This window comes from Penicillium cinerascens (genome assembly GCF_028974065.1).
Source record: "Penicillium cinerascens strain IBT 15544 chromosome Unknown scaffold_4_segment0_segment0, whole genome shotgun sequence".
Taxonomy (NCBI): domain Eukaryota; kingdom Fungi; phylum Ascomycota; class Eurotiomycetes; order Eurotiales; family Aspergillaceae; genus Penicillium; species Penicillium cinerascens.
The window spans coordinates 2,966,315-2,992,309 of NW_026695297.1; the positions used below are offsets into that span (position 1 = coordinate 2,966,315).

Genomic DNA, 25,995 nt, shown 5'->3' on the forward strand with positions numbered 1-25,995 from the left:
TCTGCCCTATATCCATAATATATAAGCAAGAAGCGCACCTCAGACTTTTGTCTCGATCCACAGCCGTCCAGCAAGAACAACAGGGGAAACAAACAAAAGAAGCCCAGATCAACGAAGCCTATGTCTATCGCAAAACACATGGAGCTAGTAAGTCTGAAGGTCTGTCGACTCGTCAGACTAGGCTAACGAAAGAAATCTTGCAGCCAACGTACGCAGTTCCAAAATCCTTGCTGTCACCGCAGCCGGCGACTCCATCACGCGACGGTCACTCGTTACGAAGGTCGTTAAGCGAGATTGATGGTCTAGACTGTTATAGCAGAACGACAGGCAAGAGAAGATGGACGAGTGCTGGGTCTACATCGCTGAAGTCCGTCGCGGGACGCACCGAGCTCGTAGGTCTCCGAATCTGTCTGCTCGTCAACGAAACTTAATATATTTCATTCTGCAGCCACAGTATACAGTTCCAGAACCTTTGCTGTCACCGCTGTCGCACGCCAACATTATGTTACGAGCACCAATAAATGGAAACGATGGGCCGGATCGTCACAACATCCCTACCACGATTTCACATTCGGAGCTTAGCATAGGTCTGCACTCGCGATCAAAAACGGGGGGTCTTGCGCTCGATGCGGAACACGAGGCCCAGAATCACTCTCCTTTCTCGACCTCTATGAATGCCAAACAATCAGAGGAGCTGTTGCCCACTGAGCCGCACTCGTGCCAATCCTTGGACGAGAGCCCGGACCTCGCATTCCCGTTTCAAACAACAACGAAGAATCTCGGCATGAAGTATGATTGCTTCTTAGGTGAGTAAGTGGCAACTCACTCTTGAGATGTTCCCACTGACGTATCAGAAATGTCCAACAAGAATTTCTTTCCGACCCCATCCATGACAGACCCATGGGAAGAAGCACCGACATCAATTCCGTCGTGGAATTCGGCGACGAGACAACCTATTCTGTTGGATGAAGCTATGCCTGCGGCCGGGCAGGATGAAGCAGCACCCGAAAGGTACGAACCCGGGTCAGACCGGGGAGAATATTTGCTCGGCACCTCCGCATCGACGGAAGCCCGATTGTCGCATGTTCTAAAGGCTGTTGCTGCAGCTGGCTTCGAAAGTCTGGACAACGCCGTTGTTGCTTACTATGCAAAATCTTTGAAGGACGACGAATGGCCGGGGCAGGAGCAGAGACTGAATCGTATTCGGCGGCTGCCTGTACTCTTGAGGGAACTCCATCTCGCATCGCAAGGCTGGTGTCAATGGCAGCGGAGAAGCTTTCAAGAGCAAGTCATCAAGAGCACAGAAGACATCCTGATTGCTGAGTTGGAAGATCACCTCGCCGCAAGGGGAAATGATCCTCACAACTTGATTGGCGGAACTAGACAACCGAGCCGAGCCTTCAAGCACAAGGCAAGGGACGAAGCAGATATTGAGGCCGAGGTCCGTCAATGCAGCCATCCAATCCCACCGTGTAAAGCTCTCGGCCATGCTAACTGGATGTATAGCTCCCGAACACATGGACCTTGTTGACATCCCTGTCTACAAAATACAACACTGTTGCTTCGAAACACGGGCAAAGCGACATGCCCAACTTGGTCGGCAAGTTCCTCGCAGCCAGCACTGATTTAGACACTTGAGGCCGTGTACGGAGTACGGAGTATAGATCAGTAATTAGCGCTAAAATTACACTAAATAAATCCTTCACCACCACTACGATTTTTAGCCCCAACCTTGATCGTCCGTTTTCGGCCGGCAGAATCAAATTCGCCGTCTTGGATCAATGATCCACTTGGCAGCTCCGTGGTGGTTGAAGTATTCTCAAGATGTGTGGAAGGTAAAGAGAGCACAAAATTGCAGTTGAGAAGCATGGCGTACATGACCGCAACGCGTTGCGATGGTCTCGGAGTCAAAGGGGTGTGGGCCCAGAGGACAAGTTGCATCCCACTGTAAATACGCCGTATAGTTTTTTCTCTGCTAAATACGGCAGCCAAACAGGTCATTGCATTACGTGGCCCCGTACGAGCATTTGCTTCTGTGAGCATGGCACACTACGAGGTGAGTTGCCCCCTCGAACGTGCCTGCCGGGGAGGGTGACCAATCCAAGGTCGATTAGAGCGACGCGGCGTTTTATTCTGCCAGGATAGTATTAGGTACCACAAGATACGAATTTTAGGGGCTGGGCAATGAGAATGTACGCACGGGAATAATATGGCGGCATCGCCGTTGTGCTGCGGCGATAGGTCTAAGTGCAGTCCCGCTTAAATGCAGAATCACACTCAGCATGAGGCATCAGCCGTATGCAATATGACGAGATCATCGGCAAGAATTACTAGATATGCTATAGAAAATCAGCGGAAGCAATCGCATGATGGCCATCATCGACTCGACAGGCACATCAACCGGGCCGTTTCCAACTATCGCGCCGTCGTCTCTACTCTCGCGGGCGTTCTGCCGCCATCCAACTCATCCTGCTCTTCCATGCCCATGACCTCAGGGAACATCTGACCCCACAGCCAGACGGCTTGTTTGAAGACGCGTTCGCAGGCTAACATCTCGTTCCAGCTGTTGCCTGGCGGCTGGACCATGGCGAGCTCATCGACGATGGATCTGCAGGCAGCTACGAAGCGGCCAAAGTTTTCTGATTTCCAGTTTTCGATGAATGCCTCGCGGATGGCTGTGGTGTGGCCGTCTTTTGGTTTTGACTGGACGCCATTTGGGTCCGCAGGTGCTCCTGGTGGCAAGGAGGATGGGAAGGAGTAGGGAATTTGTGGTGATGATCTTGGGACTGTTCGAGTGACGAATCTAGCCGCGTAGGAGAAGGAGCTATGGAAGAGCTACGAGCTGGTCAGCTCAAGGTGATGAACAATGGGGTTGGTGGTAGCGCAACTTACATTTTCGATAGCCCATAGCATCACCATGCCCTCGAGCAATGTTGCGGACGGACATGAGGCACTATTGAACAGATCGATGAAGCCTTTGGTGGGAGGTTTCGGCTCGTCAAAGCTGACCTCGAGTCCGTACTTGCGTTTGGTAGCTTCAAGAAACTCTAGCTCCTTTTTCATATTATTTACCGCAGAGCACAGCAAGTCTAGACACCGGAACGTTGAGTCACGTTCTAAGTCGTCGATTTCGGGTATGCGGATCTTGCCTATCAGTGCTCCGGTGAATGAGACCAGCGACCGTGAGATGTACCCGATCTGCGTCAGCCATTGATTGAGAGCGCTCTCGGTCAGCAATCCACAACCTGCATGTGACAAGAAGGTATGTTGAGTACCGTTCGTCAGTAAATCTTCAGCTTGAGCCAGCAGATGTTGAGCCAACGAGGGCGCTTCAGCAAGGTGTGAGTTTCTAGGTAGGGAAGGCCGCGGACTAGAACCACTTGGCGCCATTCCAATAAGAGCACCATTCGGACCACAACGATTGACCAAAAGATCGGGGCTCGGTCTTGCGCCAGTCCAGATGGCTGCATTCTGATATTGTTCATCACTGATGGTCAGGCCCCCGCTCGTCAACAGCTCTTCTCCTTCAGTAGTGGACAGAAAGTCCTTGCATTGGCTCAGATGCTCTGCCTGGCAAGTCGCGTTCTTCGGTCGAACGAAGCCACAGCTCTGGCATCGGACTCGTACGCACTGCTGGGGTCATCAGAGAGAACCTCTAGGTTGCTGGGGTAGGCCTACCTTATGAACAAGACTGTCGTCGACGAACTCTTCAAAGTACTTGCTTATATCCACCGTCGATCGTAATCGTTGCATGGTGGGGGCTTGACTTGACGTTGAGACACGGGATGAATCGACAAGACCTTTATTAGAATCGCTGAGAAGTCTTCTTCCAGCAGCGTTGTAGGAATTCGGCGGAGCCAATTCTTGACCGTTGCCTGCCGCCCTCCACGCGGCGTATTCTGGACACTTCTGGAGATGCGCCTGGTATGGGCGTGAGTGAGTTTGATCGAGGTCCGATTAGACTATTAAGGAGTCTGACCTTCTTGCGATTAAGTACTCTGGCGCTTCCCTGCCATCGCTTGCAATGGCGACACCGGACGGTCCCGCCTATAGTTGGACTATCGATTTTCTCAAACTGCGGAATCGCTCAACATCTGTAAATCCAGACACGGTGAGCTTGCGCGTGACAATACCTGATCGTGTGTGTACGTGTCTGTTGGCCGGGGCATGACACTCTCATGGCGATGCAATGCCGCGATTGATGTCGGAGGCGGCGTGGTCGATCAATGGTCAATAACTGGGTGTATATACACGTTAATGCTGGCGGTGAAAAACTCGGATGCGAAAAAATCCGGCCTGAGACGTCCATAAGAGAACCCCGCTGTGAAACCCTGAAAACCCTAAGCCCCTGACTAAAAGTACCACTTTTTCCGGAGGTCCGCTACCCATGCGATATCACCCACCCATGCGCTATCGCGCTTTTACATTCTTAAACTACCAAATTCACCACTATTAAATCAACCCACCACGCGCGAATTAATAGGTAAATAACACAGCAAAATGGAGCGCCCTGATTGGCTAATTCAAAAATATTGATCTCAGCGCTTATATAGTAGCCCTTCAATTTACGGAGTTGTCCGAATCCGCCCCACCCTCTCCGCGAGGATCGATCGGCCCCGCTTCCCGTCTTTTGTAGCTTAGTACCTCCCACACTCCACAGAGTCCCCTGGGGTTCTCCAGGGATCCGACTTGCCCGAGCGTCGGCCAACTCGGGAACTGGATCCAGGGTCATTTCTCCACCGGTGTGTCTGTTGGTCGTCCGCCACCAGGAAGACCTCTTGGGTAAGCCCCTGCTTTCCGGAGCGGATGTGATTACTCGTACGTAGACCAGCCACATTCAAACAGGAAGCGTCGTGTCGTGTTGTCTCTTCGTGTTGGCCGCTCACGGTCGCAAAGACAAAAGGTAACAGCTCCTACTTGGCAGAGTCATGTTGTCTCAACCGCTGTCTCGTTACCCTATAGCACTGGCTCTTTATTCCCCGAATGCGCTGGAACTTATCTCCGCGCTACACAAGTAGGTAGACCGCCCCTTAGTGAATGCCTTGGGTTCTCGGGACATAGTTCCAATTGGCTTCACGAGCCAACACGAGCCAAAGTGGACACACGCAACCCTTCACAAAGTATCAAAAAAAGAAAAAGGAAATTATTTACGATCATATGCGAAAAAAGAAACTTTCGGTGTTTCAAGATAACGCGTCCCTCACTGCCTCACCGCCTCTCGCATTCAAAGCTGTTGCTGCCTTGAGCCTTCATTATTCACCTCTTAGGCTTCCATCCGGCTTTGACCAAGTACAGACGAGAATACTCCAATCCTGATATCAATCTCAGTCAATCCCAGCCCCGTCTTCGCTCGCCATCGGGATATCGCCCCATTTTCCTCACACCGCACTGTTCAGTTCACGGAAGCCTAGCATTGACGTGCAGTTGCCGCGTCATCTCACTAATTAGTAAGTTATTCATGACTCAGTCACCTTTGGACAAAACTGAAGCTGTGACTAAATAGGTGAGGAGGAGGTGTAGCCAGCCTACCTGGTCTCATTCACATCATGGTAGCGCAACCTCCCTCAAAGGGCCCACGCATCCCGGAGACCGCGGCGGAACAATCCACACCCTCAACAAATAACGCCGACCTGCAACAGATCGGCCTCGACGATCAAGAGCTGGCCGAGGACGAGGTGCCCCCTCCTGCTTATGGCGATTATTATGGCGAGATCCACGATGAAAAGAATAGTACGGGCACCAGTGCCCAGCTCACCGACGACGGCCGTGTCGCCATCCGCATCAATCAATTCAATCGCCATCTGTCCCGGATTATTGCTCCCGCTCTACATCAGCACGTCCAGGATGTTGAAGACAGTCGCCCGCTCCCTCCCCCATACATTCCTCCTTCCCTGGGAGGCGACCCGTCAGTTCGTCCACCTCCGCCCTTGAACATAGTCATCCAGGTCGTGGGCTCTCGCGGAGATGTACAACCCTTCGTTGCCTTGGGAAAAGTCCTGAAAGACGTCTACGGCCACCGTGTACGTCTGGCGACTCACTCCAACTTTGAGGACTTTGTTCAGCAGCATGGCCTGGAATTCTTCAGCATTGGCGGCGACCCTACCCGGTTGATGGCCTTCATGGTCAAGAATCCCGGCTTGAGGCCGGGATTTCGTAGCGTAATGAGCGGAGATATCGGCCAGCAAAGAAAACATGTTGCCGAATATATTCAGGGCTGCTGGCGGTCCTGTTATAGAGCCAATGATGGAACTGATGATGACCTTTCCGAGTCCTCAGGCAGCGATTCTGGCTCTAGGCCTATAGCAAAACACTTTGTTGCCGATTGTATCATCGCCAACCCCCCGAGTTTTGCCCACATCCATTGCGCAGAGAAGCTCGGCATCCCGCTCCATATCATGTTCACTATGCCATATTCCCCTACCCAGGCCTTTCCTCATCCTCTAGCCAACATTCAAGCCTCGAATGCCGACCCTCAACTGAACAATTACATCAGCTATGCCCTGATTGAACTACTCTCTTGGCAGGCCCTCGGTGATATCATCAATCGATTTCGTGTAAAGTGTCTCGGTTTGGATCCCGTAAGTACCATCTGGGCCCCCGGGATGCTTCAGCGTCTTAGAATCCCTCACACCTACTGCTGGTCTCCGGCCCTGATACCCAAACCGAAAGACTGGGGCTCTCACATATCGATCTCCGGATTCTACTTTCTCGACATGGCCTCTGATTATACACCTGCTCGTGACTTACAAGCATTTCTCAACGCCGGTCTCCCTCCCATCTACATAGGATTCGGGAGCATCGTTTTGGATGACCCCAACACGCTGACGGAAGTCATTTTCGCCGCCGTGAGAAAGACTGGCCAACGTGTGCTCCTTTCAAAAGGCTGGGGAGGTATGGGCGCAGATGAGCTTTGTATCCCCGATGGCGTCTTCATGCTTGATAACGTGCCACACGACTGGCTCTTCAAGCATGTCTCGTGCGTCGTGCACCATGGTGGCGCGGGAACCACGGCGGCAGGCATCGCCGCAGGCCGGCCGACTGCGGTCGTTCCCTTCTTTGGAGACCAGCCTTTTTGGGGCGCCATGATCGCGCGAGCAGGCGCAGGCCCCAATCCGATCCCTCACAAACAACTCACGGTAGACAAACTAGCTGAGGCCATCAACTTCTGTCTGACCCCCAGATGCCTGGAGCGCGCCAGAGAACTCGCAAGCAAGATCGCGGCAGAGAGAGGCAGCGACACGGGTGCTCAGTCGTTCCATCAATTCCTCGACCTTGACCGGCTCCGCTGCACTCTCGCACCATCCCGACCTGCTGCGTGGCGCATCAGGCGTACCAAGGTCAGGCTGAGTGCTTTTGCTGCCTGTACTTTGGCGAATGCAGGGCTGTTAGATTTCGATGACTTGAAGCTCTTCAGACCACAAGAACATTACACCGACGAGGGTCCCTGGGATCCTATCTCCGGAGGTTTTACAGCATTTGTGAGGGCTTTCGGCGGCATGACGAGGGGGCTAGCTGATATTCCGTCGGAGACATGGAGAGCTTTACAGATGCCGGCTGGGCGGAGCCGACAGCAGTCCCAAGCATCGGCATCGACAACCGGGAGCAGGAGTGAGATCTCGCATGTGGTGGAAAGATCGAATTCGTCGATTTCATCTAGACGAAGTAAGCAGAGCTTCGTCAGAGAGGACTCTCCCACTCTTGCTTGGAACCCTTCCAATATCTCCGGTCGGTCAACTCCAACTTCGAACGTGCCCACACAAGGCCAGTCAGATCCCAGACAAGATGATCCTGGCCGAGGTCCATCCCGCAGTCGGAATGGATCTAACGCTGGCAAACAACCCGACATGCTCCGTCCGACTGGCGTGCATGTGAGCAAAGGTGCTGGGCGTTTCGTCAAGGCGGTTGTGCAGGGACCTGTGGATATTTCAGTGAATTTCGCGAAAGGCTTTCACAATATGCCTAGGCTTTGGGGAGACGACACCGTACGCCCTCAAGAAAGGGTTAGCGATTTCAAGTCAGGCGTCAAGGCAGTAGGAAGGGAGTTTGGCTATGGCTGGTACGATGGCGTCACTGGCCTAGTCGCTCAGCCCTGGAAAGGCGCCCAGAAAGGGGGTGCCAGCGGCTTTGTCAAAGGAATTGGCAAAGGAATCGGGGGATTTATCGCTAAGCCGGGCGCAGCCTTTTTTGGTATCCTGGGCCATACGATGCAGGGGGTCAGCAAAGAGGTGCAGAAAATGTTCGGCAGCGATGTGCAGAGCTATATCATCACATCTAGGGCAGCTCAAGGGTATGAGGAGTGGCTGCAGGGCTCCGAAGCAGAAAAGCAAGACGTCATCGCTCGGTGGAAGCTGATCCAGAAGGATCTGAAAAAAAGGAGATCCCTAACGAGATAACGCGAGAAGCCCGGGAAGTACAGCAAAGGGTGAATTCGGACAGCAGTGCAGATGCTTGGACCCAAGATCTCACCAGCACCACGCTCGACATGGGTGGTTCACAGTCACCTCTGCATGCTGCCAACACGTGGCCCGGACGACCGTGGGAAGCGGCTGAAGCCACGTCGAGCGGAGACGCAGTAGATGATGATGATATGGACCTCGTGTCTAGGCTCCAGCCGCAACGACACGTTCACCAGACAGATCGGGGTCTGCGTGACGAGAAAACGCCACAAGAGAAAACGGAAGAAGAGGTTGTGATAGAGTACATCAAGAAGCAGAGTCTGTTGGAAGTGCAACACCAAAACAAAGGTAAGGGTCATGAAACAGCGATAGAGTATGAAGATGATGAGGACGAGGACTTGCAGAAAGCGTTGAAGTTGAGCATGCAAGAACACGGGCACCAGTACAGATAGGTTTCGGGAACATGAATAATGATTGCTTTCATATAACAAATGATCTGAATTAACTAAAGCTTAACGACGTGACCTGGCCTCTCTTTTCTCTACTGGTCAACTTTGTAGTATAGAGCTAGGGAATGTGTTGTGAAATTTTCAACCATGTGTGAACGCCTAGGTATGGAAGATAGGAGCGGGCGACATCTATAACTCCGGATTTGTCTGACACTGCGGACGAACACCAGCAATCTTGAGGACGTCTAGAACTCTGTAGGCGAGCTTTCAGCTATAGAATTACCCGGAATCTGCGGCTCACGACTGAAAAGAAAACCCGACTTCCCCATGTATTTACTCTTACTGGAACTTGAATGACTACTTAACACTGTAGCTAGGCCGGCCAACTCCCACGACTACGGCGGTAAACCTAACATCATGATAATGTTACCTCTCGGCTCGGCCATGGAGCCTTAGCACCAATAGGCTCACAATTGAATACTTCGATCACCGGACTGCCCAACAGACAGCAACTATATACATAGGCATCGTACTCCGCTAAGCGGGCGGGCCCGTTCCAAGCGATGCCGTCGCCGCTGCTAGAGGCCGCGCGATATCAACACTATCATAGCCAAGTAATGAAAGACACGGACAATCACTGCTTGTGAAAAATTCACAACGTCAAATTTCTCGCTATGATCGAATTGAAACCTTCAAATATGAATTCGACTTGATTTCCAATTAACGGGCCTATGACCTATTAATCCTGCGCTGGTTTTGGATAATTCGGCGACATGATGGAAGTAGCCATGCCAATTTAATACACCATTATCACCAACTTTCGATTATTCAACACAAATTTCAACCCCAGAAACGGCCGAACGGGTTACAAACCCCGGAGTTCGGATGGATCGAATTCGGCAGCAGTCATCATCTCGTCTTCTCAGGTTATGCGAATGAAGCGCCCAGAGCAAAAACGGAGTGATTTAGAGGCGGTCGGGGTACGTAATATAGGGACCAATCACCGGTGAAATGCACTGTGTATTGCTATAACGTAATCGGTAGGCATGTAAGCGAGTGGGCCACCACAAAACACCATAGTAAATTCAATAAATTACAACTTTATATCTCAACAACCGTGGCTTCTTATAATGTCTTCTTATAAAGCTATATTCTTTATACTGGGTCTAACATTTCTCAAAAGCGTCGAAAGTTTTTAGAACATAATGATTAGAAGATATATCCTTGAAGTCGAAAGATGTTAAATTACAAAGTATTTTTAGTAAAGATAGTCAAATCAGAATTAAATTGACCTAGACTCTTAAAATCGACTTCTTATGCTCTACGTAAGTAGAATACAAAATATAAAGCCGAATAAACTTATGTTTGTTGAGATATGAAGTTATAAATTATCGCATTTACTATGGTGTTTTGAGGTGGCCCATTCCCTTACCGATTACGTTATGGTTTGAGGACCCTTGCGATTTGGAAATCATGAAAGGGACTGGTTGTTTGATACTATACCGGAATCACACCAGATCGTGACCAAGCTATCCCTCTGAACCCAATATGTTTATCACATGCAGATCATCACTGTATACAAGGTGGTATAGTAATATTTTGGGGCTTGTTTGAATCGGCGGAGATGGTCCTGGGTCGCCGTTCTCGATTGGCTGCTACGTATGCACGGGCCATGTTGCCAGCGGCTGGCGGGCAAACTGGTCTGTGCACCAAGTAGCTTGCCCAATTATCAGCGAGCGGATTCAAAAATCTAAGCACTTGTTTGGGCGATCTTTTCAAGGGTATGTTTGTCTCAGTAAAGATGCTTGGGGCTGGTAGAGCAGCAAGGCGGATCATTATAGCCCTCTACATTAATCTCGTAGGCAGATCCGTCTGCTTGACTGTAAATTCAAGCGTGCGATCATGGGGGGGTAAGGGTCCGGGCTCTGGTCCGTTACACTTAGCCCCACTTTCTCCTCCGATACTTAAGCTCCTACCCCTAAATCTAGTATAGTCGACTGTAAATACTCCCATGGATTAGGTAGAGCGTAACCCAGCGGTCTCGCAACCTCGCCCCCTTATTCTGTCATCCCATAGAGAAGTCTATCAATTGTCTTTGGAGGAGAGTATGCTGGTGACATGGAAATGTTATTACAGTTGCTGCGCGAGAATGAGCTGTAAGTTCTCTGATCTACGAGGTATTTTGACTATTAAATTGGACGTACGGGAGCTGAATGATTCTGGTGATGATGTGAGCAACGGTGGTGGAGGCAAAGATATCAATGGCTGAATGAGAAATACTTGACACAAAGTGCTATGGGACATGCTTTGAACATAGACCAACTAGGTAAATGTGTTGTTTAGGGGTTTGCAACCGTAACCTGTATACCTACGCTGCCTTAGAAGCTCTCACTTATCCGTCAAGTTGAGGGAAGGGGACTGGGGAAGCCAAACGAAGACACCTGCTTCCTCAGTTCTCGCTTAAGCATTTTGCCGCTCGCACTTTTCGGTATCTGATCGATGAAGACGATTCGGTCCTGCAGACGGCAAACCTCAGGCAGTTCCAGGTCGTTGTAATCGCGGATTGCCCTTCGAAGATCGGCCTCGCTCGTATCGGGTGCATACGACGGCTCCCGAACCACGAAGGCCAGAGCTCGCTCGCCAGCTACTTCGTCAGGGATACCGATGACGGCGGTCTCGGCGACGGCGGCGTGTTGGATCAGATGCGCCTCTATTTGGCCGGGGGCGACTCCATTGCCCTACAAAGTAAAAGTTGGTCATGGTGCGCAGATTCACACCTCGTCTTGGTACGCTCACTCACCTTGACCTTGATCATGTCGCGGATGCGATCTACAATGAACAGGTGGTATTCGCCGCTAGGGGCCGCGCGGAAGAGGCCGACGTCGCCTGTTGGCCACCAGAAGTCCGCATTGTCCGTAGGCGGGAGAAGCGCATCGCTGGCAGAGTCAATGTACCCGCGCACGAGGCTGGGAGAGGCAATCTCGATCTCGCCCATTTCCTCGAGAGTCTCAATCTCACGGCCGTTATCGTCTCTCAATCGGATGCGGACGCCCGGGAGTAAGATCCCACTCGAACCCGGGAAGATCTCGCTGAAACATGACAGGGACCCGACACCGCAGGTTTCGGTTAGACCTGACTGAGGGTCAGATCTTCGCTCAAACTACGCTCTCAGGAGACTCTTACCCCAACCACTGAGAATTCGCACCTGGGGGCACACGGCTTGCATTTTGGCAAAGGCTTCTTTACTAAGAGGTCCGCCACCCGACACGATCGAGCGAACGGAGCTCAAATCAAATTGACCCAACGTAGATCCATTCCGTGACAGAGCGTTGATAATAGGCGGCACCTGCACCCATCAGCTTGCATTCCAGATACCCTGTGAGCCGGACTAGGAATCGGAGAAGGTTCTTATTGAACACACTGACCAGGTAAAGTGTATTGATGCGGTATTTGACGATAGAGGCCATGATCTCCATGAAGTTAAAGCCACGATGGATGATGACGCTGTCGCCAAGATACATTAACACATGAGCTGTCCAAAGACCATAGATGTGGTTGAACGGCAGGAAACCCAAAGCTACCTCGGAGCCTGCCTCTCTGGTGGTCTGTAGAAACTCTGAAGCCTGCAGGATGCTGGCGATGAGGTTTTCGTGCGTTATGGCCACGATGCGCTACAAAGCCACAAGAAAAACCTTATCAGTATCACAAGACATGTGGGGAATCGTGTGGTATTACCTGGAAGCCAGATGTGCCGCTCGTGGTACAGTAGTACGCCACACGTCGAGTCGCCTCGTTGATAGACAAAGGAGCCTTCTGTACCGGATGTAGACCCTTAGCGGCTGCGACCAAGTCATCAAGAGTAGTGATTCTGCCCAGGTCCCGATCTGGCTCGGCCGCTCCTCCCGGCACGGAAAGCCTGTAGAGTGGCAGTTTTGATAGGGAGCTCCCTTGAACGGCTTCCTGGGCTAGAGGGAGTAGATCTTGTGACACAAACATGGCGAACGGCGGCACACGGTCGAAGTGGCCTGCGATCTCTTCAGCCGAGCTCGTAGGTTGCATCATGAGGCAAGCACCGCCAATGCGGTGGATAGCCCATGAAAGAATCAGAGTGTCAACCTAGAGACCACTCAGCCTGCCATCCGGAGGATGAGCTGTCAAGGAGACCTACGCTGTTGGAAGCCAAGATGGCGACTATTTTATGCCACTTTTGCCCGGGAACAAGCTGCCACGACGAGCACAAGGCGGCCGCTACTTGAGCGACGCGAGCACTGATTTCGTCCGATGTCCATGCCCGATCGATCGTTGCCTCTACAAAGGGGGCTCGCTTCTCCGTCGAGTCGGATGCTATGGTCCTGGCAAGACTTTTTGCCAGACAAAAATCCCCGACCGGCTCTTGGAGCGGGACAGATGGCAGGGTAGGAAGGAAAGTCGGCGGTGTGAAAATCATGATGATCTACCAACCCGCAAAGAACGACGGGAAGACGCTTGCTGGAACAATGACCACTCCGATATGATGCAAGCGGTTCTGCGACGCTTTACTCTTGCGCCTTTTGTGGTTGTGATTTGCGTGGAGACCGGGTCGGTATAAGGAATGACTCGGATGTCAGACACAACAAAGTCCAGGTATTGCACAAGGAAGCCTGAAGGTTGCTTAGGCGGATCTTCGGAGGCGCTCGCTATATACGGGCATGAGGGTTATCACTGTAATATCGGCGCTTACATAGAGTCGCCTGGGCTTGCTTTCGTTCTCCAGGGGAATTGTTGAATGTAAGATATGTACTTATTCGCCGCGTAGTCCGAAAGCGAACCAATCCGGCGCGTAAATCTAAATGGACGCCCAGGAGCCTTCCGTAAGCGGGCGCCGTTGATTGAAATTGACAAGTTGATTACATTGAGGCCTACATTTATGTTCATAGACAACTTCTCTTCCCGGAGTTTGGGTTGCCCATTCCTGATCTAGCCCATTTATTATTTACAAGGTAATCCACGGGGGCAGGGCCGGCCAACACCCCTGGGTTCTTGATAATAATCCCTGGTCTCAATAACCGTCATTACACTAGTAGTGTAAATCATGCGATCCAGTCGCTCGTATGTCCCCGCACCTCGCCTCCTCGTTCGGTAGAGACAAAGGCGCGGCCACTGTTTGCCGAGATCGCTAGACTAAGGCTGCTATACAGCATGAGACCACACAGTTGAGCAGCCACGTTGAGGGGATCCCTGACGCCCAGGGAAGAGATTCCCCCGGCGACATCGACTGGATCGTCCATAAATTAGGAGTCACCAGTCGCGGCAAGTCTGCCGTGACCACCGCCGAGGGCATCGTCTTGGAAGTTTGCTGTCGGACGCCATCGGACCGTCAAGGGGCAGAATGCAACAGGGCATGCCTCCAGCAGTACCGGATTGCCGCCGTCTGTTCCGCAGGGAGCACCAAGACCAAAAGCGAACGCACCACCAACCGTCTCCTTCGCGCTGCTGTCACGCCGCTGAGATGTCCTCGTGGCCGGCACCGTCATCTGCCCCGACCCCGCCAATGTCATCTCCAATAAAGCCCCGGGGCTCTTCTGCACCCGTTCCGGCTCGGCGCCGAGCCCAAAAGGCCCACGGCGGTTACGGTCAAACCCAATATGATGGTGCTTGACGTCCACGCCAAGAAGCGCACCAGAGCCCACGGCTTCCTCACCTCCATCTTTTTCATCCTCGACCAGAGCCGCGTTTCAGTCGATCTCATCTCGTCGTCCAAAGTGCGCATATCCATAGCGATCCAATCAGAGAACGGCCTGCTCGCCTTCTCCCGGGGCGAAGAGCTGCGGATCCGGTCCCAGGTGCTGCAGCGCGCCCTCCACGGCCTCACGGCCTGGGGCGGCGTGGACCTCATACCCAACTAGGCCATAATCTCTCTAGACGGGCAGCAGCTGCCAGGTATGAAGGGCGTCTCGGGGCGCTTCTTCAGCACCTTGAGCGAGAACGGCATCGGCATCGAGAGGATAAGCCAGGGGCCCAGCGAGATCAGCATCGGCTGCATGATCGAAGAAAGGGAAACCACTCGTGCGGTGAACATCATGCATGTCAATCTTTTTGGCTTTCTTGACTGATGGAGAGAAGGGATGGTGAACAATCTTCAGCCTCAGTGTTGAGTAAAAAAAAAAAAGATTTGCCTTTGTCACCAATCTCCTCGGCAATACTCCGTACAGCAACACGTAGCTAAGGTACACACTGTCAAACCCTGATTACAGCAAGTGGGACGTATTTAGAGTTGATTCAAGGTACGGCCCGTGCCTTCCGAGATACAAATGCCCCACACTAACTGGTCAGTGCCGCTACTGGTGTGGTATTATTATAGCCATAACTTGGGAAAGGCGAGACGATCCAGATTCTTTTCACAGCTTGATTACCAAAGGGACATTGGAACGTCGAATTCGCGCGCCAGGGACGTGATTTTGGCATCTTTTCAGCATCTAGAAGCCTCGGCAGGCGGTCTTGATACGCTGTTCAATGACTGCATGCGAAGAATTCATGGTATACATGGAACAATGGAGGTGAAGATCTTCAATATTTAATTGAGCTATGGATTTGCGTTGGGCACTGGTGGACCAACACCCGGAGCGGTGTGGGTACACCACGGGACTATTGATGCGAAACAGAGGAAAGGTGACGTATCATCCAAGACTGTACAGACGATAATGTATCGAGTAAAGTGAGGTAGTAAACTACACCCGAAATGGTATAGTTTTATGCGTGTCGTGATTTCTTTGTTGAAATACTCACGTAAGAAAGGACACCCTAACGTGTCCTCGCAGTATCCGCTCTTCTAGATTAGCCCCATTCTTGCAAATAATGCCATACTGTATCGGCTTGCTCTGACATTTTATTTTCCTCCCACACTTTCTGTTTCCTGCTCTACGCCGCGCGTTCCTCACTTCTTTACCAGTCATCACTCACTAGACCTGCCCACCACCTTCCAAAAAACTCCATCACAAGATCCCCCCACATCACGACCGTAGACATGGCCGAGAACAAATCCCTCGACTACATCGTCCGAGGGCTCCAGGTGCTCTTCGCCACTATCATCATGGGAACAGATGGCTACGGTAAGCACCGCTAACCCACCGCCCCGTCGGTCCGCCTCAGAGTGCTAACCCCGTCGCCTAGCTATTCACGTGTTTCGTGGCCACAATGACTACGTCGATGCACCCGTCTATGGCGGTGACGCCACCCTTCACGTAGGCGTCCCTGCTGCGTGGAGCTTCCTGATGTTCTGTGCCGTCTGGACGGTCCTGATCGTCGTTTTCCACTTCGTCGAGCCCGGCTTCACAAGCCGCCCGATGATTGGCTACGTTGGTATCACCGCCGAAGCCGTGGCTGTCCTCTCGTGGCTCGCCGGCTTCATTGCTGTGGCTGTCAACGTTTCGACAACCAGTGCCTGTTCGTCGGGACAAAATTCCTGCGCGGCGCTCAAGGCATCGACGGCCTTTGGTGCGTTCGAATGGCTGCTGTTCATGGTTACCGGAATCCGGACTGTCATGTCATTCTTCAACAACCAGAAACGGTTCAGATCCTCATGAGTATCAGACCCAGCGCATGCGCCACAGAGTGGGTGGGGGCGGCGGTGTCGTTGTTGTCTGTTGAGGAGACTCGTTTGCAGTTGTTAATGCTTAAGTCCTGCATTATCAGTTTGCTACAGGACTAGCAAGGAAGCCCGAGGTTGATGCTTCTGCTCTGGGCCACGATAAAATATGTCATACTCGGTTGGGCCAGCCGTCGCCAGAACAGAGCCATAATATTTACATTTTTAGGCCACGCGCCAAACACCAACAGGTGCCTGCTCTAACGGTCATTACAGATATTTTCGGGTTATTTTAGGAGGACTGTATTGCTTCGGGTGTGGTCGGATCAGTTCTATCGGGGTGGTTCTGATCAAGAAGACAGATTGTACCGTAGCTGGAGACTGAAGTGCGATTGGTATGCCCATAATAAGTCAACACAGCTCAGGAGTCGCATTTATGATTCATAGGTGCTTTTTGGAGCACGGAGGGGGCTTCGGAGATTCTGATTCTATGTATCATGGTTGCTATAATCTGCAGACGTTATTCTCTTTAGTTTTCGCGTCCTTCGTAACGAGATAAGACAAGAATACTTACTATTGGGGCTATTTCATACCTCCTTGTCAAGATAGAGACATCGCAGGCCTCGCATATTCATCAACGATTAGGAGGATACGATGAAACTCGCCGCCCACACCCTCCCTATCTTCGGGAGTTCCGCAACTACTGTGTGCTTGGAATGTCAATAAGAATTTGAAGACATGTACTTGATGAAAATGGTGTGATGAAAGAGGAGAGGAGGAGAAGCAGAAGATCACTGATAAACGAGCCCCAGATTGTGCGGCGCTGGGCTCGGGTATGTTTCGTGCGAAAAGTCTTCCGCGCAACTATCTAAAGCAGCTTATCTACATCAAGATACCATTCGAGTTCTAGTTGAAATGGGACAAACTACGTGATGAATACGTCAAACTAGTGAGAAATTTGCGAGTGCTTAAGTGAAGATAAACAGCACATACGCAACGAGGGGGCAGATGCTTGGCCGTCTCAGCACCGACGCTACAATACAGCTACCAGCTCTCCAAGGTCAAGGAGTAACTAAAGTCAGAGAGGTATTTGATGGCCTGAATGTCTTCCATTACGCCAGAAAACAATTAAAATTAAAATTACGACACTGTCTACGGCAATGGCGATGAAGGAGATTACCTAGCTACGTAGTGTCTTGCGTCAATGAGCAGCCCAAGCAGCATAGGCAAATCTTCATGGTGGCACACGCGTGCTCGGGGGCACAGCATAGGAAGTTTTAGGTGCAGGAAATTCGGGAGGCTTGTAGTAAATTGATCCGTCAATGATTTCTAACATTCAGCACTGGTGCGGCCATATCGATGCGCGTCAGTATTATTCACCAGATTCTTGCTGAAAGGGGCTGCAGGAAACAAGTATCTATCTGTCTTCCACATTGCCTTGAATTAATTCCAAATTACCGTGCAATACAAGCAAAAAATATATATCCATAGTTATAGCGTTTTTCAACCCAGCTTCGACACGGATTCTTGGAGCTTGACCGGGACCAATCTCGATTTACTCGCGACCAATTGGATAAGATTCGCAATGCTCCTGGACTCCCGAATGAGGAGAAGTGAGACATCAGCAGCCAACATCGCCACGACCCAGTTGCGGAGTTCGACCGCCACCAACGAGTCGACACCGTACGATTCGAGCGTCCGGTGAGGCAGGATACGCTCTACCGGCGTGACAATCAACTTGCTCAGCTCGTCCAGCACCGCGGCTCCGACGGCTTCGACTGCCTCTTCTACAGTCTTGGTACGACCGATCTTGTCGATGTGGTCTGAGCCACTGCCGCTGCCGTCGTCCAGCTCGGCACCTGCGAAGAGAGCAGAGTCCTGGAACAGGTGTGAAAGGTGCCGCTGCTCAAACCAGTCGGGTTTCTTGTTGCCTGCATCGGGGACCAGGCCAATGGCGGCTTGACACTCCGGTCCACTGGCGGCCAGGACGTAATCGAGCGTCGCGAGGAGCTCGGCGACTGAGATGATGGCAAAGCCCTGGCGTTTCATGTTGGCGAACACGGCCGGGGACTCACTGACAAAGCCAGCGTCGCCAACGACTCCAACATCGATCGCGAACGCGGGCTGGCCGCGGCCTCGTCGATAGTGCATGAAGGCGTCTTGGAAAGTACATGCAGATGTATAATTCACTTGGGCCGGGTGACCGATTATTCCGGCGATGGACGAAAGGACAACGAAAAAGTCCATATCAGTTGGCAGGACCTCGTGCAGGTTGCGGGTTCCAGCAACCTTGGGGGCCAACGATGCCTCCCATTGCCAATGTTCCATCTGATCAAACAGTACGTCCTGTTTGTTCATGCACGGTCAGTCACTTTCTTTTCAGTGTTAAGTATAAGTGGAACACTGACCTCGAGCGCCATCGCGGCGTTGATGACACCTCGAATTTGGCCTACCCCATCGACAGCCTGTAGACCTCTGACGACAGCTTCCACGGCCTCTTTAGAAGCAATGTCACAAGCCTTGGAAAGAACTTTGACGCCTTGGCTGTGCATTTCCGCGATACATGCCTTCGCAACGGAAGATTTGGCTCCCGATCGCGACAAGGTGACAATAGTCCGTGCGCCTCTCGAAGCAAGCCATCGGATGAGATACACCCCTAACCCTCCAAAACCACCAACCAAGATGTAGGTGGCCCCGGGCAGCAACTTCGGAAGGACCGGGGTCTCTGGAAGTGCCTGCAAGGATCATCACGTCAGTATGTATACTTTTGGATCCCACTCAGAACGGAGCAAAATCAACTTTTACGTACCGGGACCATATCGTCTGGATCTGCCGTCAGGATCACTTTCCCCATGTGCTTGCCGGCCGAAATCAGGCGGAATGCAGACTCAATCTCGCCAATCTTGAATAGACGAAGAGTCACTTGATCTGTCAATTTATTGCTCGCGACCAACTCAACCACGTCCTTGAGCAGGCGATGAACAAGCATACTGTCTTCGTTGATCATCTGCACCAGGTCAACACAAGAAAAGGTGATGTTGCGAAGCAGGAATTTTGTCGGCATCAGCGCGTCATCCAGGAAGTCCTTTTTGCCAATCTCAATGAAGCGACCGAAGGACGCGAGGCACTCCAGAGACTCTCGGAATAGCTCACCAGCCAGGGAATTCAAGATGACGTTGACACCTTTATTCCTAGTCGCGGCAAGAAGCGCAGGCCCGAACGCGGCAGATCGGCTAGTGAAGATGTGGTCTTGCGGGACGCCAAGGCTCTCCAGACGCGTGCGTTTCTCCTGCGATCCGCATGTTGCATAGACCACGGCGCCCAGATCCTTGGCCAGGATGACGGCGGCTTGACCGACTGCTCCAGCAGCGGCATGGATCAAAATGGATTCTCCTGCTTGCAGCCTAGCCACGTTGATCAACGAGTGGTAGGTGGTTGCCCATACAATCGGAAGAGATGCGCCCAGCGCGAAGGAGACGTTGTCCGGGATCCGAGCACAGTGATGCCCGTCGACAATCGGATAGTTGTTGTAGGACTGAGCATAGTAGCTACAGACCCTATCGCCAACGGCATAATGAGACGTCATGTTGCTGCCAACCTCCACCACCGTGCCGGCACAGTCGTTCATCATGGTTGCAGAAGCGCCGAGCTCACCTGAGGCGACGAGCACGTCGCGAAAGTTGATGCTGCCCGCACGACACTCGATGCGAATCTCATCCGGCGCCAGGCCGCGCGCGTGTTCGACGTCGTCCGCCCACCGGAATGTTTCCATCAGCCCAGACACGCCGAGCTCGACCCTGAGCGGACGCGCGCGCTCCAGGAATGCTGTCTGCTCTGGCTTGGCTCTCGCCGTGGCGCGGACGATACTCTGATCGAGCTGCTCGTTGTGAAACATTCGGTTGACGTAAAGTTGTCCGTTACGCTCGGTGAACTCGCAGTCGAGCCCGATTGAGCCGCGGTCAAAGTCGAATGTTTCAGAGGTCAAAAGCTTGGTAAGCCACTTGCTCAAGCGCTCGTCAATGGCACCGTGAGAAGTGTCTGGGTCGAGATCGAGCGTAACGTAGCGAATACCGGGCTGTTCCAACCTCAAGGACCGGGCGAAGCCTATGGTCAGCGCCCCCTCAGGCACAGGTGTGTCCCCGGTAGCGCCTTGCGAGATCAGGATCAGACCTTTGCATGACAGGGCACATTTCTGGAGCTCCTGCCACAGCGAAGCATCCATACGGCCCGCAAGCGCCTCGCATATCTCCGAATCTATCACAAGTACCGTGCTAGCAATGTCCGGGATACTGTCGAGACTGCCTGTCGTGATCTGGCGCAGACCGAGTCCAGGGCCCTGGCGAAGATTTTCAGCGACAATACCAAGGCTTGCGCCTGACGGATCGGGAACCATGCCGCTGGTAAAGTGAAGTGAGATCTCACTTAGACAGCGTTGAGATTCAACAGGGATCTTGGCAAAAATGACGCTGATTGTAGCTCCTTCACCATCAGCATAGTCGGATACAATGACTGGGTCTGACTCAAAACCCTGCTTCACTAGTTTTTGTTTCCAGTCACTCTCAGAGAGAATGGCTGAAGACACTCGCCCTTCATCGACACCAGACCACCACCCAGAAAGAGAGCCAAAGATGAGTTGGTAATAAGGCTCTGGGTTGGTGATCTCCATGAGAATCAGTGTTCCTCCGGGACGAAGGAGCTGACGAATATTGTCCAGAGAAGACGCAATGTTCGGGGTAGCGTGTACAACATTGCAGGCGATGACAACATCGTAGGTTCCAGGCTCGAACCCTTGAAGATCGGGAGAGCATGCGAGATCAAATGCCTCATAATTGACAATGTTGCCATACTGAGCCAGACGCTCGCGGGCAGCGGGGAAGAAAGCTGTCGACAGATCCGTAAATTTGTACTGCGCCACCAACGGCTGGCCATGATGAGAGAGGGCTTGCAACAAAGGCAATGTGGCCGAAGCTGTACCGCCGCCAACCTCGAGCATTCGCAGAGACGGGTTATATTTGCCGAGAGTTTTGCAATACGCGTTGATCTGATGATAACAGCGGCTGTTCCGTTCCTCAGAATACAACTTACCCAGCATATCATTCAAGGTCAAGATGGAGAGGGAATCCGTAACGCCGGTCAGAAGATTCTCGAGGTTCTCGCCAACACGTTTCACAGCCTCGAAAGAGACGCTCGGATCCGACGTCGTGGCCACCCGGGCCTCCGATATCAATTCAGGAGAGTCGGCCTCTGTGGCCGTAAAAGATTGCATCCACGTGTACCATGACTGCTGAAATCCTGCCGCAACTTGGTCCGGTTGGATCAGTTTGAGCGCCCTCTCCACGTGAGTGCGTACATCTGCGTTGAGGGCGATGTTGCGGTGACGAGACGAACCAGCAGGAAGCAAGTTCGTGCAATGGGCTATGACTTGCGCCTTTGTCATGCTCGGATAATGGCCAACCCACTCCGGACTGTGTGCCAACTGCCGAGACCGTGCGGACATGTCGTTTGCCGGCAGCTGGGCGACTCTTAACCCATGAAAGCTCATCATGGGCCGTTCGTTCAACTCGACCTGGCCGCTCCAACAAGTACCCTTGTCTTGGGCCAGAGAATACGTGCGCACCTCGGTTCCTTCCGGGACTTTGAGAGCAGTCGAAACGGTCAGTCGTTCGATGAAAATAGGGACCATCGGCGCCTTAGATTCCCGCTCCACTAGAAGACTGGCGCATACTCCGTGGAAGAGGGTCGAGTCAAGCATTCCAGGATGCACGATGTACGACTCCTCTTCGAAAGGGTGCGCCGAGGCGTGCAAGCTTGGCATCTTGTTCGTGGTCACGCTTGAATCAGCCAGAGCTTCCAGGCTGACAACGTTATCAAACGGCGCGTACCACTCCATCCCGACCTGGCGTGCGGCGGAGTAGAAACGGGTCGGCGTGATGTGGTGTTGAATAGATGCGAGGTTGCGGTTCTTGACTTCGATGGTGGTGTCACTAAGACGATCCGCGAGCATTCCATTGTCTGTAACGTCACGGATACGACCCCGGCAATGCTCACTCCATCCTTTGCCAGAGGATGTCGAGAAGATTCGGAACTCTTTCCAATCCTGCCACGAACCCTTTGCGCTCTGAGTCTCGGGTCGAAGCGACAGACACATCTCGGTGTCTGTATCGCCCTCCCTGAGTACCAGCGCTTTGACAAAGCTGCAGTTACTGAGCGAATAACCAACAGTCGCTTTCGATTGGTTCTCAGTCTTGAAGGCCGCAAAGCGACGCATCGCCTCCATGGCCATGGCCAAATATCCGGCGGCTGGGAAGATGACTTGGCCCTGCACCAAGTGATGTTGCAGCCATGGCATCTCCTTAAGGTTCATGATACGACGCCATCTAGGCTCCATATAATTCACATCGGATGACAGATTGCCTAATAGCTCATGCGGTAAGAACTGACGATGAGTGAACTCGCGAGAGATGCGGCCGCCGTGCCAATGACGCTGCTCATGGTTAAACGCGTACGGCGGCACATCGTTCAACATAGCTGGCAACTGTGTTACGAAGCCGACATTTGCCTGATGAAAGTTTACGGGCGCGCCCAGGGCGAACAGGTCGGCCAGGGCGTGCAGCATGGTTTCGGCTGCGCTGGCCTTCCTCTTAAGACACGACATATAATGGACGCGAGTCGAAGATCCCAGCTCTTGCAACACCTCCTTGGCTGCACCCTGCATCTGCGCGTGGGGGCCAACTTCCAGGAGAAGATCAATATCGAGATCATGTTGCTGTCCTTCATGCTTGTCGCCGACTATCATGCTTCTCAGAGCTCCGGCAAAGCGAACAGGAGAGACAAGATTGCGAGCCCAGTAATCTCCATCCAACAAGAATCCGGCGGACAGCTTCTTCCCATTTAACGAAGACATCATATGTCCGGCCAGCGGACGTGGTTGGATATGGGCGATGGCAGATCGGTAGTCCTCCTCGATTGCCTGCATCATTTTGGAATGATACGCAGCTCCCCGCGTCCTGAGCTTGCGATGGAAAACATCATCCTCCTGTAGTAGAGCTGCGACTGCCGCAATATTGTCGTTATCTCCCGAAAGCGTCACACTCGTTGGGCTGTTGTAGCAGGCAATCTTCACCTCAGACGTGTCAGTGGCCTTGACCTGGTCGATGTAAGTCTGCGCAACTTCGGGCGACGAGCCCACGGCAAGCATGCCCCCAGAAACTCCGGAAGCGATCAGTTTGGATGTCAGACGGCCGCGATGATATGCCACAGTCAATGCGTCTTCAAACGAGAGCGCACACACGGCGTAAGCCGCAGCGATCTCTCCGCTGGAGTGCCCCACAACGGACGATGGACTCAAATTCAGAGCTGCCAGCGTGTCGACCAAAGCCAGCTGAATGACGGTGGAAAGCGTCTGACCATATACTGGCTCATCCACATGCGAGTCTTCAGCTTTCTCATGACTTAACTCAGTCAAAAGGTCCCACTCACAGCCCATCGTCCGTAAATGGTTGTTGGCCCGGTCCAGAGATTGGTAGAAAACTGGCCAATACTTTATCATCTCTCGACCCATGTTATAATATTGGGCTCCCTGGCCTCCGAATACATAACCAACACGGGCTCCTCCCTTGAACGGTGCTCGGACAGCGATAGGCGTCTGCTGGAGGACTTCAAGCTGGGCCACCAAATCTTCTTGGTCATAAGCGACGATGGAAGCGTTGTATTCGTGAACAGTACGCTTGTTTACTGTGATAGCCAAGCGATCCATAAGCTCATTGGACTCTTCCAACAAAGCGGCCGGGGATTCCGTCAGGTACTGCGCCAGACGCTCGGCGTTTTTATGGCAGCTCTGCTCCTCGGCAGCGCTAAGAATGAAAACGCGAGGCCGTTCTGCGGCGAAGTGGGAATCACTGGCGACGCTGTTGATGCCATTGGTACCGTTAACGCCATTGGTACCGTTAACACCATCGGTACCGTTAACGCCATCGGTACCATGGATGTCGTTGGTAACATTGACACCATTGGTACCGTTCATGCTGTTGGCGTTGTTCTTAGGCTGAACATGCTCGCCCACACGATCAACAATGACATGCGCATTGGTGCCACCATATCCAAAACTACCAGAATCAGTACTAGTCAGATTTCATCTGGAGAATGGATTGTCTCACCTGTTAACAGAGATGCGGCGAAGATTCTTCTTCTCGAATCTGATAGGTATCTGTGATCACTCAGTTAAACTGCCTACCGTATGCTAGTTTTTGCCATTCATACCTGCAGATTCCAGATGTCAAGCGGGACTTTTGGGTTTGGTCTTTTATAATTGACCTGGGGAGCCACAGCTTGGTTCTCCAGCATCAAGACGGCCTTGATCAGCCCAGCAATACCAGCCGCACTCTCCGTATGGCCAATATTTCCCTTCACAGATCCCATGATCAATGGCTCTTGACTCGAATCTCGGGGGCGAGCCAATACGTTGGCAATAGCCTCGGCCTCGATAGGATCACCCACTGCCGTGCCTGTTCCGTGGGCCTCAACATAGTCCGTTTCAATTGGAACCAGCCCGACCTCGGCATATGCCCGGCGGATCAATTCTTCCTGTGCCTCACGACTTGGCACACTGATACCCTGAGGCGTTCGACCGTCTTGGTTCAGTGCGGAGTTGCGGATGACAGCTCGAATTCGGTCACCATCTTTGATGGCCAACGAGAGTGGTTTCAAGACGACACAGCCACAGCCCTCTCCTCTACCATATCCATTGGCGCGCTCGTCGAATGAGAAGCAACGACCATCAGGCGAAAACATCTTCAGCTTGCTTTGGTAAGTAAAACGCTGAGGGTCCAACAAGATATTGACGCCGCCAACAAGACTCATTGTGCTTTCACCACTTCGCAAGCTCTGGACAGCGTTATGTAATGCTACAAGACTGGCAGAGCAACCCGTATCGACCGTAAAACTTGGACCGCGTAGGTTGAAAAAATAAGAGACGCGGTTGGATGTGATGGCAGGACCAATTCCGAGAGTATGGTAGCGTTCCTGAAATTCAGGGTCTCGCGCCAGGATCTCGCTGTAGTCGGAACTCCACTGACCAACATAAACGCCAGTAGAAGATCCCCATAGCTGGGGTAGCGTCAAGCCGGCATTCTCAAAAGCTTCATAAGCCAGCTCCAACGTGATACGTTGTTGAGGATCCACGGCTCGAGCTTCCGTCGGTTTGATTTCAAAGAAGCTGCAATCAAACGCGGCCACATCGGTATTTAAAAAATGACCCCCGGGGGTGTTGCTCGTGCTAGTATGAGGGTCTCTATTGTGGTAAAATGCCTTCATATTGAATCGATCTTCGGGCACCTCACTCCACGCAGATTTTCCGGCCGCTAGGGCATCCCATAGACGGGATGGCTCGGAAGCATCGCCCGGAAAGCGACAACTCATGCCGATGATAGCAATGGGCTCGGGCATCATGTCGGCGGTCATTTTGTTAGACGGATGTTTTGGTTAGGAGTGTTGAAAGACCAGTAGAAACAGTGTGTTAAAGTACAGAACATATTGTGACTCGTCGGGTCCGGCTCCAGAAGAACCTCTTCATTTTCGTCTCGACAAA

At 52.3% G+C, this 25,995-nt stretch overlaps 8 protein-coding genes across 8 annotated transcripts; 4 read left to right on the forward strand and 4 right to left on the reverse strand.

Moving 5' to 3' along the window:
• Window positions 1–502: 502 nt before the first annotated feature.
• Window positions 503–1,638, forward strand: N7498_009051 (uncharacterized protein; the record flags this gene model as incomplete). The annotated part of the gene is made up of 3 exons (XM_058456113.1): window positions 503–806; window positions 855–1,441; window positions 1,507–1,638. 3 exons carry the CDS (start codon window positions 503–505, stop codon window positions 1,636–1,638), a joined length of 1,023 nt encoding a protein of 340 aa, XP_058306101.1.
• Window positions 1,639–2,415: 777 nt separating this feature from the next.
• On the reverse strand, window positions 2,416–3,753 carry N7498_009052 (uncharacterized protein; the record flags this gene model as incomplete). Its single annotated transcript, XM_058456114.1, has 3 exons — window positions 2,416–2,835; window positions 2,893–3,630; window positions 3,679–3,753. The coding sequence occupies 3 exons, from the start codon at window positions 3,751–3,753 to the stop codon at window positions 2,416–2,418; spliced, it is 1,233 nt and encodes a 410-aa protein (XP_058306102.1).
• Window positions 3,754–5,546: 1,793 nt separating this feature from the next.
• N7498_009053 (glycosyltransferase) lies at window positions 5,547–8,848 on the forward strand (the record flags this gene model as incomplete). Its single annotated transcript, XM_058456115.1, has 2 exons — window positions 5,547–8,341; window positions 8,437–8,848. 2 exons carry the CDS (start codon window positions 5,547–5,549, stop codon window positions 8,846–8,848), a joined length of 3,207 nt encoding a protein of 1,068 aa, XP_058306103.1.
• Window positions 8,849–11,244: 2,396 nt separating this feature from the next.
• Window positions 11,245–13,292, reverse strand: N7498_009054 (AMP dependent ligase/synthetase; the record flags this gene model as incomplete). Its single annotated transcript, XM_058456116.1, has 6 exons — window positions 11,245–11,583; window positions 11,646–11,977; window positions 12,029–12,191; window positions 12,271–12,516; window positions 12,581–12,961; window positions 13,014–13,292. 6 exons carry the CDS (start codon window positions 13,290–13,292, stop codon window positions 11,245–11,247), a joined length of 1,740 nt encoding a protein of 579 aa, XP_058306104.1.
• Window positions 13,293–14,115: 823 nt separating this feature from the next.
• On the reverse strand, window positions 14,116–14,382 carry N7498_009055 (uncharacterized protein; the record flags this gene model as incomplete). The annotated part of the gene is made up of 1 exon (XM_058456117.1): window positions 14,116–14,382. One exon carries the CDS (start codon window positions 14,380–14,382, stop codon window positions 14,116–14,118), a length of 267 nt encoding a protein of 88 aa, XP_058306105.1.
• Window positions 14,383–14,469: 87 nt separating this feature from the next.
• Window positions 14,470–14,730, forward strand: N7498_009056 (uncharacterized protein; the record flags this gene model as incomplete). The annotated part of the gene is made up of 1 exon (XM_058456118.1): window positions 14,470–14,730. The coding sequence occupies one exon, from the start codon at window positions 14,470–14,472 to the stop codon at window positions 14,728–14,730; it is 261 nt and encodes an 86-aa protein (XP_058306106.1).
• A 1,118-nt stretch (window positions 14,731–15,848) lies between these two features.
• On the forward strand, window positions 15,849–16,407 carry N7498_009057 (MARVEL domain-containing protein; the record flags this gene model as incomplete). Its single annotated transcript, XM_058456119.1, has 2 exons — window positions 15,849–15,933; window positions 15,995–16,407. 2 exons carry the CDS (start codon window positions 15,849–15,851, stop codon window positions 16,405–16,407), a joined length of 498 nt encoding a protein of 165 aa, XP_058306107.1.
• A 1,505-nt stretch (window positions 16,408–17,912) lies between these two features.
• On the reverse strand, window positions 17,913–25,868 carry N7498_009058 (type I polyketide synthase; the record flags this gene model as incomplete). Its single annotated transcript, XM_058456120.1, has 5 exons — window positions 17,913–18,755; window positions 18,818–19,144; window positions 19,219–24,514; window positions 24,566–24,615; window positions 24,669–25,868. 5 exons carry the CDS (start codon window positions 25,866–25,868, stop codon window positions 17,913–17,915), a joined length of 7,716 nt encoding a protein of 2,571 aa, XP_058306108.1.
• Between the last annotated feature and the right edge of the window lie 127 nt (window positions 25,869–25,995).